We start from the raw sequence: 12,927 nt of genomic DNA, 5'->3' as shown, positions 1-12,927 counted from the left end.
AAGGCTGGCCCAGAGCGAAAGCGACCAGGGTGGAACTCTGGATGCCTCGCTTGGCTCTGGTCTTCCCGCGAAGAGCTTCTGCAACCACTTAACACGAATTTGATGCAGGCGATGTTCTTTGAGGAGAGCCCATGCACGATGTTTCCGCGTAACATAGAAGGAACATAGCCTGCATAGCTCCGCCTGAGGATGTGGGCAGAATCTGGTTCGAGTTTCCGAACTTTCCTCGTTTTCTACGGATTTGCCTAATTTCTCGCCATTTCGTACTGAGTCCCCTGTACGCCAGTGACTGTTTGAACACAAACTCTACAGAGGACCAGAGTATCACACGTACTCGTAGCTCGACACAGGACCATCGTGTCATCTACGCCCCGCTCTAGCCTAGAAAATCCGTCGTCATGCAGCTTTCCCCTCTATTGAGTTTCCCAGCCTCCCGATTTTTCCCACCAGTCTTCGTCAGCCTACCACTGCTGACTGAACAGGCAGCAGTTGAGACACGTCAATCAGAGAGGGGCGCAATGCATGAAGGATGCTAGGATTGAATGTAGCAGACCTTGCGACTGGACTTTGCGACAACTGCATGCGACTTCGACAATCCGGATCGCTGTTCTTCTGGCCCAGCGGAAGGTGCCCAAAGTTCGCCGCCAGGTACAGCGAACTCGATCTGTGATGGACCCCGGGTCGCATGTTGGCCGGGAATCACGGGGCATGTAGACCTGGCAACACGCTAGCTTGTCAATATGCACTTTGCTTCTACATACGGTGATGCTACGTGCATGCTGGCGAGAACCTCCAACAGATTCATTGAACATGTGGCTTGACACAAATCGCGTGAGTGACTGACTGTGCACCGCGAATGCTATACGCGTCAGAAGGTAATGCTACAGCCGGGTTGATTGATTTTCTTGCATTATCAATCGAGGATGACTACATCCACGTCCATAGCCGTATTCCTAGGCCTGGCTCTTTCCCCTCTCCTCCCGGCATAATCGTTGACTTGTTCACACCTGTTGATGTCCACCTTACCATCTCTCGCGCCTTTAATCGTTGGCTCTACACTGACCGAGCCCACACTGGCATTTACAGAGGCTGAAGCCGCAGTGAATTCGCGCTGGACTCTTCCCATGGTCTGCGCGATCAAATCTGGGTGCTCTGCGATGTACTTCTCCGCAAGGCGAATGCCAGTCAGCCGGAGGATTTCCGCGACCTCTAGAGGACGCAGACGGGATGGAGGTTTGGTGGCCCGAGGCTTAGCGTTTGTGGCTGTGTTTGTAGTGTCGTTTTGGTCAGCATTTGCTAAATTCGGCCTGATGGATTCATCTTCATTGAGTGGGTGTGCGGCCTGTGATGTAGCATTCAGCGGTGCTGTCTGGTACGATTGAGCCGCGGAAGTTGGATAGGGAGAAGCACGCCGTTTTCCCTTGTCGACCATGTTCTCCACTTCTGGCTCAAATTCCGATGGTTGCGCAGTATCGTTGCCTTCTGCTGCCGTATCTATCTGTAAAGGCGGTGATCTTGATGTCCGAGGGAGGGCTTCAATGGTATCCATGGCTCTCGACGAGTTCGCCATGTTCTCCCGGCGGTGTGGTGGATGATCTTGGTCGGTGAAGCCCCTTATGAGACTTGGACCGATATTGATGTGTCGCCCGCCTCGGTCACCAAAGCCTCCCAGTTTCAAGGGTCGAGATGCTGTTGGGCCGTCCGATGATTGATGAGGTAGTGCAGCGACTTGTCCAAGTTTTGCTCTGCCCTTGGAGACAATGGCTGGGTTTTGCAGGTTCCGCAGGTGTAGCTGACTCCTGGCCTCATGTCTGTCTAGTGCGTCTTGAGTGGGGAGCTGACTGAAACACAGTGCACAGCGAAAAAGGCCGGCATTGGACACGTAGCCGAATGATTCGGGCTCCTGTGTCAAGTCGGAAGCGGGCTGCGAGGACGACGAGACTGTCTGGTACCCAAGATTGCAACCTGGGATTTCTTTGTATGGTCGTTTTTTCGGTGCTGCTCCGGTTCGTTTTGGCGTTGCAAATATTGGACTGGGTGATGGTACGTAGCTTGGATCTGTCGAGTTGGATGTGAGCTCGCGTGGTGCTGTGGGCATTCGGCGTTCGCGTTGCACGGACTGGTTTCGCACATTTGAGTTATGGTTCTCATTAGTCTGAGCTTGAGGAGATGTATATCGCTCGTTGACAGCCTGGAAACCGTTGTGCACGCCGTTCGTCATCGGTAAAGGTGAAAACTCTGGTGCTGAATGGAATTCTGCTGGTTGGCCTTCTTGTTCTCCTAATTCTTCGACATGCGGTTGGGGATATTCCGAAATTCGAGGGCGCTTTGGTGGTCTCTGCAATGCATGTCTGGAATGTACCTCGACCTCTCTCTCACTAACGAAGCTAATGTCCTGCTCGTTGAAGTCAAGATGCATAGTCCGCCACGACGACCGTGAAGCTGATGATTTCTGCGCCAGAGGTCTATTTGTGGGTTGGGTGCCTGGATTTTGACGATGAAGGTCCTCGGCAGCCCTGGAGATCTCCTTTGCGAAGAAAGATTTGACAGCATCGTAGGTTGCGTCGTTGCCATAGAATTTGGCAATGCTAGAATATCGACCTTTGAACTGGGCATCGATCAGTTCTGCCAATGGGCATGCATCGTGGCCCTCAGGAGCACTTACAGCAGCCTCACCAAGCTCCGCATAAACGGCAGCAAGCAGTCGAAACACACTCTCTCGTAGTTTCCAGTTGATAGCCATTAGTCGGTCTGAGGAAACCAGAGTTTTGTTGAGGGTGCTGACCAACAGAAGAGGAAGAGAAACAGATGGCTACAGGCATCTAAATCAGGATGTTTCCGATGGACTAAGGACGTGCAGGACACTTTTGCAAGAGGAAAGGCAATACGAGCTTGAGTGGGCCAGACGCCAACTAAGGCGATGTCCTGTCCCTACTGGGACCGGAAACGGCGGATTAGAGGGCGGGAGGGAGAATTGCTGTGCGAGATAAATTGATCTGTCTCTAATTCCAGCGTCACAAGTATGAATGGCCTATGTCGGTATGTTGGTTTGTTGGCGACCAAAAGAGAGACAGGAATTGTTAATCGTACACCATTGTGGGCCCTATCAAGTTTGTCGGTACGAAGTACACCCTACCTCTTAAAGGAGTGACAAGCCGTCTCCCTGATTTGCGTGAGAGATCCACGACCAATGGTCTCACCGTGCTGAGATAAACTCCTGCCCTGGACAGCCTGGGGGAATCCGGAAGTGTTTACAGAGTCAAAAGTGCCAGAGGTGGGGGGTCGCAGGTGGGCGAGGCGGCATTAGTGGTATTGCATAGGTACTGAGGCTTTCATGTCATTACAAGGAAGGGAATCACAGGTCCCGGAACCACTCACACCTGCTCATCACGAAATGTGCGGGTCTTCGTTTCCCCTCCAGGGAAGATATGGAATGCTGGGAGAATAACCTGGTTCTCAATCGCCTTTGCGATGGTTTGGTGCTGACGTCCTGGACAATAGATTTTCATCACGTGACTGGCAACTTCTTCATTGTACCGAGTACTAATTTCTAAGCTAATAGCAGGAAGGACAATGTAGCGGCGAAATATTGACTAACTTGTTACAGACTAGGTGACTTGAATGGTTGCTATGTAAGGACGAGCCGCCTCCGCCTAAGGGAGCAAGTTAGGCGACACAGTACGAGGCCATCCTTTTTAACTTCCTTGATAGATCCTTCTGCCCTCCCCTACCACAGGCTAATATGGTAGAAGCAACGCCCTATGAGGTCAACGGCAGAAAAAGCAGGCGAAAACCATGCCCAACAAGCTATTCCAAGCAAGTGGTAGCTACGTACGGGCACCACCCCTGATACCACTCAGCAGGCCAATTTCAACCATTGCGGCGACCAGGACTGCTATATCATAGAGGATCAAGTTTCGAGAGCTTCTCTGGGCAGGGAACGTTTGGCAAAAGCTTCTGCTGCGCCCAGTGCTTCTCATAAACCAATGCCATTGACGTTGGGCCCTCGAGCCTATCAGGAACTTTGTTGTCTAGCAGAAGCCCTCTTTTTCCTCACAGATCATGCTTTAGAGCTGCGGCGCGAATATCTTATCTTCGTCAGCGAACCATCAATGGACGCGAGATCTAGAGTCGGACGTGCCGAGGTCGCTTCAACCCGCATGCGGAAAGAGCAGAATATCGGCGGCAATGGGCCGAAGGGATGAATCCGCTGCAGTACAAGCATACAGCTATCCACTCATCGGTCGGTAGGCTGCCAGAGAAGCGACTCCGATGATGTGCCCTCCTTTGCCTTGCAGGAACATCTGACGCGCTTGACTTGACCATTAGAGTCGACAAGGCGGAAAGACCGTATACGACTTACCTAAGATGTCAGGAATCCCGCTTGCACATTGAGAATGAGACTGAACTCGTCCAAGTGTGTGTCCATCATTACATTGATTTGGGGATTATATGAATACACTGTGAGATCTCCCAGGGAATCAACTGTCTTTGTCACCATGTCTCGCACTTGACTTTCGTTGGTTGATTGGAAAATACCTCATCCTCTTTTGTCAAGATTCTTACCCACGCCCGTACCACTCCGTCGTCGTCTGTTCAAAACTTCTATCCAGGAATCGTGGAAACATTCATCATCTGAACTCTTCGGTGTCTCGCTCTCTGAACGACCAGAGTATATCGGCCAGCAATGGAACAATCCCCCAACCCCTTGGTTAAACCAGCCCTCGGTCATCAGATAGTGAGGAAATTTGCGGGGGCCAAACACGTCCATGTAGTTGCGCCAACCAACTTCAGTCTTACTCAGTACACTCTTTTTGGCTCCCTATAGAAAGGCGTCATGGCTAACTCACCGTTGCAGAAGAGGGACCATTTCTCCGCCGTGAGCAAGGAATTCATCTCGGAGGTTTGTCGGTCCTGGTGCTCGGCAGGGGTTGGATTTCTAGAAAAGCGCCTTGATGAACATCACGATGTTGATGGCATTGGGTAGAGCCGCGAAGTGGCGCATCCATATCTGTGCGCCGTTTGCAATGGTTTCAGTGAAGAAAAGTTCGCCGAGGCATGTCGACACGCGATGGCCTATTGTGGGGTTCCTGCCGGCCGAGATACTTTCATCATCGCCAGCGAAGTCTTCCATGAATTCAAGGAGTCGAATGATTAACTATCTGAGTCATGCCCAGCTCTATAGCCTGTGTGATACAGCGGTGACCTCCGCGTCCATATGAAATATAGCTACATTCTGCAACGCTTCCTTCAAAGACAAGCTCTGTATCGAGAGTGCGACAGTCTTCCTGGTTTCACTCTGTGTGGCTCACATATCCTGCGGATGAATCTAACTCACAAACCACTTACGAAGGGTCGATATATGCGCGGCGAGACGAGTCGGATTGGAATGGTCGAATGGTTTGGAATATATCGCTCACCAAAATGCACCAAACGACAGAAGGAGCCTCTGATTCTCTACTTGACGTTGGCTATTCTTTGTTCTGTATAATATTGGCTGTAAAGCCATCTTTTTTCTCTCTTTTCCATGGTAACGAGCCGCGCGTCGTTATCGCTATGCTGTTCCTCGTCAAAGTGGAATACCTCCTTGGCGCCCAAAGATCGTCTATATGTGCGTGGTAAAAACTCCTAAAATCTGTCGTCGGCGAGGTGCCAGATGTCGGCAATACTTATTCAAATAGTGGAGATGGACTCTGCTATTGATATTGGATTATTAGACGCCACTTTTTACGTGTGAGTGGGATAGTACAACTCTGAGGGTGGGGTATAGAAAGAGTCCACAAGGAAGGGCGCACGCGGAGGAAGAAAGGCCCAAGAGTCCAAATAGTAGATTTCATACATCGTCTCATACTGTGGGACGGACGACACCTATAACACTGAGGGACACTGATTTCGGTCTTCGGTCTATATCCAACAAAGTCTCAAAGAGTGTTCCCTGCATTGCTTATCAAGTTAATCCTGGTTCTCATGCTCACTTGATTTGAGAGTAGCGGAGAAAGGGCGGAATCGAGGGCAACAGCCGAGTCACTCAGAGCAGATATCTCCAGTCGGGGTAATAGTCACAGAGGGTCTCAAAGTCGCCAATATAGCTAGAGAGTGGTGATGCCGTTCCTTCGCGACGGGCTTCGGCTGTTACATCACGCTTGCGGCTTTGGTCTTTCAACCGAAAGTAGAGAATCACAGTCGAGGTGAGGGTGATCAAGAAGACACCTAGCAAGATGCCGTTGCCCTTGTAGAACTTGGGCGGTGTGTCGAACACCTGGGTGGCAATAATGATGAAGCTGTTGATAGAGAACTGCTGGATACCGTAGACCGTGCTTCTCTTGATATAGCCACCGTGCATGGTGCAGACCCAGGCGACTGCGATAGGGTTGCCCGGATACATGCCCGAGGCAACGAAGCAGGTGCCCACCATAGATACAACCGGGAAATGATACGGCTACTAGTGATGGCATCTATAGAGGTTTTTATAAATGCTTGTCGGCGGATATTCAGCAATGGGCGAATGTTCGATGGTGGCACATGCAGAACGGCGGATGGCATTAAGAGTAGCAGGCCCAAGCAAGGATAAGATTATTCTTGATATACTTTACTTAGATTCAATCTTTCCCTTTCTAGAAAATACGTAGCATCTGATCTACCTCTTTATCGGCTACTCTGTAGCCCCTTCGTCGCACGCCTACAATCAGGCCAGTCGTAAATCTTCATGCCATGCGTCTCCGCATCATATGCGGTCATGTAATTACCACAGCAGCGCAATTGCCAAAGCCAAGCAAAGCGGTACAGTCCACGCGAGGCCCAGCCTACGGCTCATGTCGGCGTTGACACTCATGCCAGAATTGGTCGAGGTCGCGATCGCGGCATTGGCCGTGACTGTGACTGTGGCTGTAGCGTCAGCGAGAGACCCGTCTGCGTCTTGCTGGACAAGAGGATACAGATCGAGGCCAGTGGTGTTTTGGCATGCGTCGCCGGAGAGGACTGTCGCGTTGCTGCTGAAGGTGATGTCGGCGCACTATGATGCAGCAGTCAGCATTTTCAGGTCAAATGTATAGATTTCGAGACCCCTGGTCGGGGCTGGCTTTCCCCCTCTTCTGCGAGGAGTTCGACAACAGGAGTGAGAGCGCACATTGTACAAAGCAGTGCCACTGTCTCCAATGGTGATGACCTGGAGGCTTGCCTCGGTACCATCCGTGATGTCGAGGTCAGCAGGTAGGGTCCATTTGGGGATGCATATCGTTCCGTTGCCCGTCTCGTTGAGCAGCATAGGGTTCAGAGAGATATTGAACGTCGTGATATTGGAGCCGAGGCCCAGGTTGAACGACACGTATGTCCATGGGTGGTGGAAGTCGATTACGAGCGAGCCGCCGTCCAACGGCCATAGCGTGCGGTTGGCGTTGGATTCTTCGGTTGTGTTGACGTTTGCACCTGGAAGTTGGAGTCAACATGATGCTCTGCCATTTTCTAGGGACTGGACATGGTTAAAGGATCTCTGGTTGAGACATACATGGAAACAGATACTGAGAAGCTGGCGGGAGGAAGGAGTTGCCGCGCCAGTAAGGGTATTGAAGCTCGAAGTGAGCGGCAGCCAAATGGGCTGTTGTGAGAGCGAGGATAACAATGGTAGATCGCATCGTCACTCAAGAGTTTTGTGGACTTCAAACGTTTCAATAGATTCTTCTCACAATACAACCACAAGGCGTCCGCAGTGAGAGCGAGCGAAAGTGTGAAAGATTGCTCCCTTAGTGGGGTGTTCTATACGTAGAACTTCTGCCACGCATCTTGCAGGATTCTTTGCAGTCACAGCTACAGCTCCCCATACAAGCCACCAGTTGATAGAAAGCAGCCACAAGAGATGCCCAAAACCCGAATCACGGTGCCATGACACTATTGCGTGTCAGTCACTGTTGGGGTGTCTGAGCAAACTTCGCCCGTGATTGGTTCGTTCACATCGCTAGCAGATTATGGTGGGGCTCAAAACTTGCTCAAAGCTTGTCGGTCATGCTTCGCGTGCTTAGCCTCTCTGTAAGGTGGATCCTTGTTCAGGACTAGAAATGGCCAGCAAGAATCGGGATAGGGATGGTTGGCATCGCTTTATTTTACTCCACACGGGCAAGGGCCGCAAGGCAGGGCATTGGGCTTTCTGGAAACCAGACCCTTCCCAGGTTGAGAAGGGAGAAGACTGCTCAATTTCGTGCTCAGAGTATCTAGTTTCCGATTGGGCTGGTCGAGATCATCCATTACTCTCTGTCTACCAACAGTACGTCTCGCAGAACAAATACAATCCCTGGGCTCCCGTGCCCTTATGCACGGCTCTCTCGTCCGACAGGTTTGCTACATAGTTCCTGATCGATCCCGTAAATGCGGCCCCTCCGCAGGCAAGAATACCCGTTTCCCCCCAGGCTTCCTCGACCACCGGGAGAATGAGGGGGTCGAGAGCAGGTCGACCGTATCCCAGAGTTATAGCACTGAGGGAATCGGACCAGTGCGTGGAAAGCGAAAGCCCATCCAGCCCCTCTGTCTGGTCTTTGTTCAGTGATTCGTGGGAGCCCGCTGCAGCTTGTAACAATGCAGAACTTGCCATGTTGGTGTGGCTCGATCGCATTGGTGAATCCAAGTGCTTGTTGAGGAGTGGCGTCTTCCCAGATTGAGACAGGCTACTGTCGCGACCAGTCCCTGTTATGAACACAAGTATCGATACCTGGACGTTTCGACTTTGTGCAAAATTCCAAGTCGATATCAATCTCTCCTTGAACCAGTCTAGCTGGTCTGTATTGCGGAAAATCCAGATAAAGCGGATTTGTCGTATCGAATTCTCTGTCATAGCTGCTTGTTGAAATATCGGAAGTGTGAAAGATGCCCCATTCCCGGTCGATAACAGAATCAGTGACTCGAACCGGTCGATCGAGGGAGGATTTCCCCAGGGACCGCTGACAAACGAGAAGAAGGATTTATGAGTAGTAAGTTCTTGGCAATGACGATGGAGTCGTTTCGTAAACCCATCATGAGCTTTGATATAGAGCTCTAGGTCGTTGGACCCATGAGCACCGAAGCCAGATTTCGAGAGATTGGCAATCGTGAAAGGATGTGCCTCAAGGATCCCAATGCGAGGAATTGAGAGATACACATGCTGTCCAGCCTTCCAGTTGAACTTTGCATGTTTGATAATGACCTGGATGAATCCCGACGAGACACATTTGACCTCTGCTTCGTAGCCAATCAGGCGCGTGTTTAGGCCACTTTTGTTGAAGCCAATATTGCTTGCTGCCATCTTTAAACCCCTCACGAGTCTGTCAAATACGACGCTTCCGACGGCAAACCAAACGTTGTATTGTGCATAGGATGGGACGTGCAAGTAAACTAGCCACAGCAACACCATTGCCGACGCAAGGTGCTGAAGGAGCCACAGCTCGTAGGAGAGAGACCGAATGAAGCCAAAGCCAGTTATTACCATCCACCCGATGACTGCCCAGGCGCCGAACCCGTATTTCACCATGGGCATCATATCCATTTCGAATTTTACAAAATTGGCAATGTCCCATTCGGTGAAAAAGTATGACCAGTGGACGATGAGTGTGAGAAACATTGTACGGGACACCCATCGATGAAGCCAATTAAGTCTTTCATAGGAGATTCCGGTTAGGAGGGTGATAATATTCCCTTTACCGGAGAGAATATATATCAAGGGCAGCTGGGTAACGGATACCCATGCGGCTCTGAAGCCGATGATCTCCCATTTGTATGCATAGTTGGGTGATGATGGTGTGAGGATCGTGTTGGACCAAAGCATGGTCAGGATGACCACCCAGTATGTCAAAAGAAGGAGAATTCTCCCCAGAGGTGGTGGTGTGAGGTGTCTCGAGAATTTTCCTTGACCCGTCCATATCTGCGGATAGGTCATCTCTCGGCAAATTGCTGTCAGAGTATCGTACGACTGTGCAAAGATATTTCCGAGTCGTAAAAGGATGCTCTCGGGCTGTGTCTGGCGTTTTCGATTCCTGTTGCAACGGTTCAGTCCCAAATTCACTGAAAAGATCTCATGCACAAGCCTACAGAAGTCGTACTCGAACTTGATCGATAGCTCTCTGGGCAACAAGAACACCGACAACCGCAGCGACAATGTACCAGTAGGTGTGTGCAACCAGCTTGTTTGTGGGCGTAAACATGCTCGCGCTTGACATATCCATCCCAGACATTCCAGACATCCCACTCATGTCCATCTTTGCGGTGGCTGTACTGCGGGAAATAGATTCTAGACTAAACTAGCCGTGCCCAACGGGGGAATTACAAACCTCTAGGGGACAATATGCTGATCTATCGGTGAGCACCAGGAGTCGGAAACCCCTCCCACATCAGAGCGACAACGCGGTATAAGAGTGAGATGAGGACATCACCTGCCCGGTTCGTTTCAGATGAACGTTTGTGAATCGGGCGTGTGCAGGTGGGAAATGGGTGCTGACGAGAAAGACGACCTGCTTGCAGGGGTTTGCCGTTTTAGGATAGGCCCCGGTATTGCCCACTTGAAGGTGGCGTCCAATAACTGAGTCGAGGGATTGAGAAACTTGCTCATTTTCCCATCGGCATGTAGCCCACTTCCATAAGACATGGGGATTGGAGAGACAGAGTTATAATCGCGTGGAGGGAGGGACCCCGAGGTTGAAGTAGAAATAGATCGGGTCTTGGCCTTCAATGCTTGGGTCTGCTTCGCCTTTGCTTGACATTGATATTCAGACTTCAAACGCACTCTTACCAACCTGCCTTCAGCCCTGTGTACCACTGTTGTTCATATTTCAAACTATGGCGCTATCATTCCGACTTTTGCTTGTCTCTCTTTGGGCGCTGTGCTCCTCTGCACATTTCATCCTCCAATATCCTACCTCCCTTGGTTTTGACGATGACGCCGAAGGTAACGGGCCTTGTGGGGGCTTCGATGTGGTATTCAACACCACCACCGATGACAGTGTCCCGGTTGATAGCTTTCCTGTCTCCATGTTGAGCACTCATCCAGCGACAGACTGGCTCTTCCGGGCAACTCTCAGCAAACAAGCCCCATTTAACTGGACAAATCTCCTACCTGTCGTCTCTGAAACTGGACTTGGTCAATTTTGTCTTCCTAATATCAAGGCTCCGTCTGCATTTGTCGGACAAAGTGGTCTTGTTCAAGTCATCCAGAAAGGGCCAGATGGAATCCTTTACCAGGTATGTAAAAGTTGTTATTGGCTCAGGTTTCTAGATGGTCGCACTTTCGTCCGGGTGCTGACATCTTTGGGAATCCCAGTGTGCAGCAGTCAACTTTGTGACCGGTGTCAACAGCACAGTTGGCTCTAGTTGCACTAATGTCACCGGCCTCACTGCGACAGTCACCAACGAAGATAATTTCCCAGAGGATTCTTCTTCATCAGCATCAGGCTCTATGACCATGTCGATGACGATGACGGGGTCGAGCAGCGCTTCAGCTACCGCAGTCTCAGCCACCTCCTCCGCCTTCGCAGCGCCTAACGCCAACTCGCAATTTGTACAAAAATATCTTGCGGCTGCAGGACTTGCAGTTCCATTCTTATTGTAGGCAATATGCGCCGCGATCAAAAACGGGAGGTTTGGACATAAGCGCTCAAGAGTGAAAACATCTTTTCTCATGCACAACTAGTTTACCTATATACGGTGAAGACCAGCCAAAAGAAACCTAAGTAACCCAAAGGACCGCGGAGGATGTATCCAATATAACTAGGTAGATGATCGAAGAGATCAAACCTAGTTCGACTCATTCCTAAATAACGTAGATTGTAAGCGAGCAGCCAACTTTCCCCTCGACGTGTCTCTTTGCCCTTTCACAGTAAATTATCGCTCTACAACAGAATCTCCGGACCTATGAATTCGTATGTCGCCGGCAAGACATAATATATAAAGAGATTCTAGTTATCATTCTTCATTTTTTATATTAAATATATGCAAGTTCTATAACCTTAGCAAGGATAAAGAGAGTTAGGAGAAATACAGCTATATAATATAGCTATCTACTATACCTATTCTCGTAACTTAGTATTAGCTTTTTCATTTCTTTTATTCTTTTGGTAGACATTGTATTGGGGCTCGAGGCGCTTAGTCATGAGAGCAGAGAAAAGGGGCCTTAGCATGGGAGAACAAGCAAGTGAGGAGATAAGCAGACAAGGCAAGCAACGGAACAAGCAAGCACGAAGGGCAACGCACTCATGGGAGCGTGTGTCGAGTATAAAACAGCAGTCATAAAAGCATAGTTTGCAGAATTGATGGTATTTTCCTTCTACGAGTTCGGCTGTACAACTGTACAGCCCAAGTTTCAGTGGCAGTAACCTATAAGAACAAGGCCATTACAGCTTTATACACGTCTATTACGAGAAGTCCTGAAAGTATAGTCCATTGGCGGGCTCAAGACCATAGAGATTTACTGCGTTACGGTCCCCTCACCGACGCAGGTGAGTAAAGGGTTTGATTCTAGACGTAGCTACTATAGCGTTCGCTTTAGTGTTGGATGGTTCTTATCCTACGGTCCTGGAAGAGAGAGAACCCCTAGTAACGCAGCCCTGCCCCTTTATCCAACCTACAGGATAGGCGAGAATACATGCCAATTCAACCTCTATACAATAGCAGTTAATTTTACTTCCTAATAAGCAAGTAAATCTAATACAGTGTATAGAATAGTATAAAATGCCTTAAAAGTGCATAAAATAATTCTGCGAGGCCGGCGCCTACACAGATTAGTGGCAAGCACCGCTAATTCGACCTTCTCCCAGTCAGCTCGGTTTGAAGTCCTAGGTTCAGTTTGGGTGGGTTCTGAGCTCTTGGGGAGCTTCTTCCACATTGCAGTTTCCGTTAGCCTGCATGAAGGCCATGTATCTTTCGCGCCAACGAGTAACGTCTGTCGAGTAGAAACATGGTGACTTATATCCCTAG

The 12,927-nt window shown here is 50.0% G+C and overlaps 5 protein-coding genes across 5 annotated transcripts; 1 reads left to right on the top strand and 4 right to left on the bottom strand.

Annotated features, from left to right (window-relative positions):
• Positions 1 to 913: 913 nt before the first annotated feature.
• On the bottom strand, positions 914 to 2,743 carry A1O9_10524 (uncharacterized protein; the record flags this gene model as incomplete). The annotated part of the gene is made up of 1 exon (XM_013400685.1): positions 914 to 2,743. One exon carries the CDS (start codon positions 2,741 to 2,743, stop codon positions 914 to 916), a length of 1,830 nt encoding a protein of 609 aa, XP_013256139.1.
• Positions 2,744 to 6,028: 3,285 nt separating this feature from the next.
• A1O9_10523 (uncharacterized protein) lies at positions 6,029 to 6,343 on the bottom strand (the record flags this gene model as incomplete). Its single annotated transcript, XM_013400684.1, has 1 exon — positions 6,029 to 6,343. The coding sequence occupies one exon, from the start codon at positions 6,341 to 6,343 to the stop codon at positions 6,029 to 6,031; it is 315 nt and encodes a 104-aa protein (XP_013256138.1).
• Positions 6,344 to 6,742: 399 nt separating this feature from the next.
• Positions 6,743 to 7,631, bottom strand: A1O9_10522 (uncharacterized protein; the record flags this gene model as incomplete). The annotated part of the gene is made up of 3 exons (XM_013400683.1): positions 6,743 to 7,012; positions 7,127 to 7,425; positions 7,505 to 7,631. 3 exons carry the CDS (start codon positions 7,629 to 7,631, stop codon positions 6,743 to 6,745), a joined length of 696 nt encoding a protein of 231 aa, XP_013256137.1.
• A 617-nt stretch (positions 7,632 to 8,248) lies between these two features.
• A1O9_10521 (uncharacterized protein) lies at positions 8,249 to 10,217 on the bottom strand (the record flags this gene model as incomplete). The annotated part of the gene is made up of 2 exons (XM_013400682.1): positions 8,249 to 9,995; positions 10,051 to 10,217. The coding sequence occupies 2 exons, from the start codon at positions 10,215 to 10,217 to the stop codon at positions 8,249 to 8,251; spliced, it is 1,914 nt and encodes a 637-aa protein (XP_013256136.1).
• A 577-nt stretch (positions 10,218 to 10,794) lies between these two features.
• Positions 10,795 to 11,563, top strand: A1O9_10520 (uncharacterized protein; the record flags this gene model as incomplete). Its single annotated transcript, XM_013400681.1, has 2 exons — positions 10,795 to 11,196; positions 11,276 to 11,563. 2 exons carry the CDS (start codon positions 10,795 to 10,797, stop codon positions 11,561 to 11,563), a joined length of 690 nt encoding a protein of 229 aa, XP_013256135.1.
• Between the last annotated feature and the right edge of the window lie 1,364 nt (positions 11,564 to 12,927).

The sequence above is a fragment of the Exophiala aquamarina genome (assembly GCF_000709125.1).
Source record: "Exophiala aquamarina CBS 119918 chromosome Unknown aczIA-supercont1.13, whole genome shotgun sequence".
NCBI lineage: Eukaryota > Fungi > Ascomycota > Eurotiomycetes > Chaetothyriales > Herpotrichiellaceae > Exophiala > Exophiala aquamarina.
This window is presented reverse-complemented; position numbering and strand designations above follow the sequence as displayed.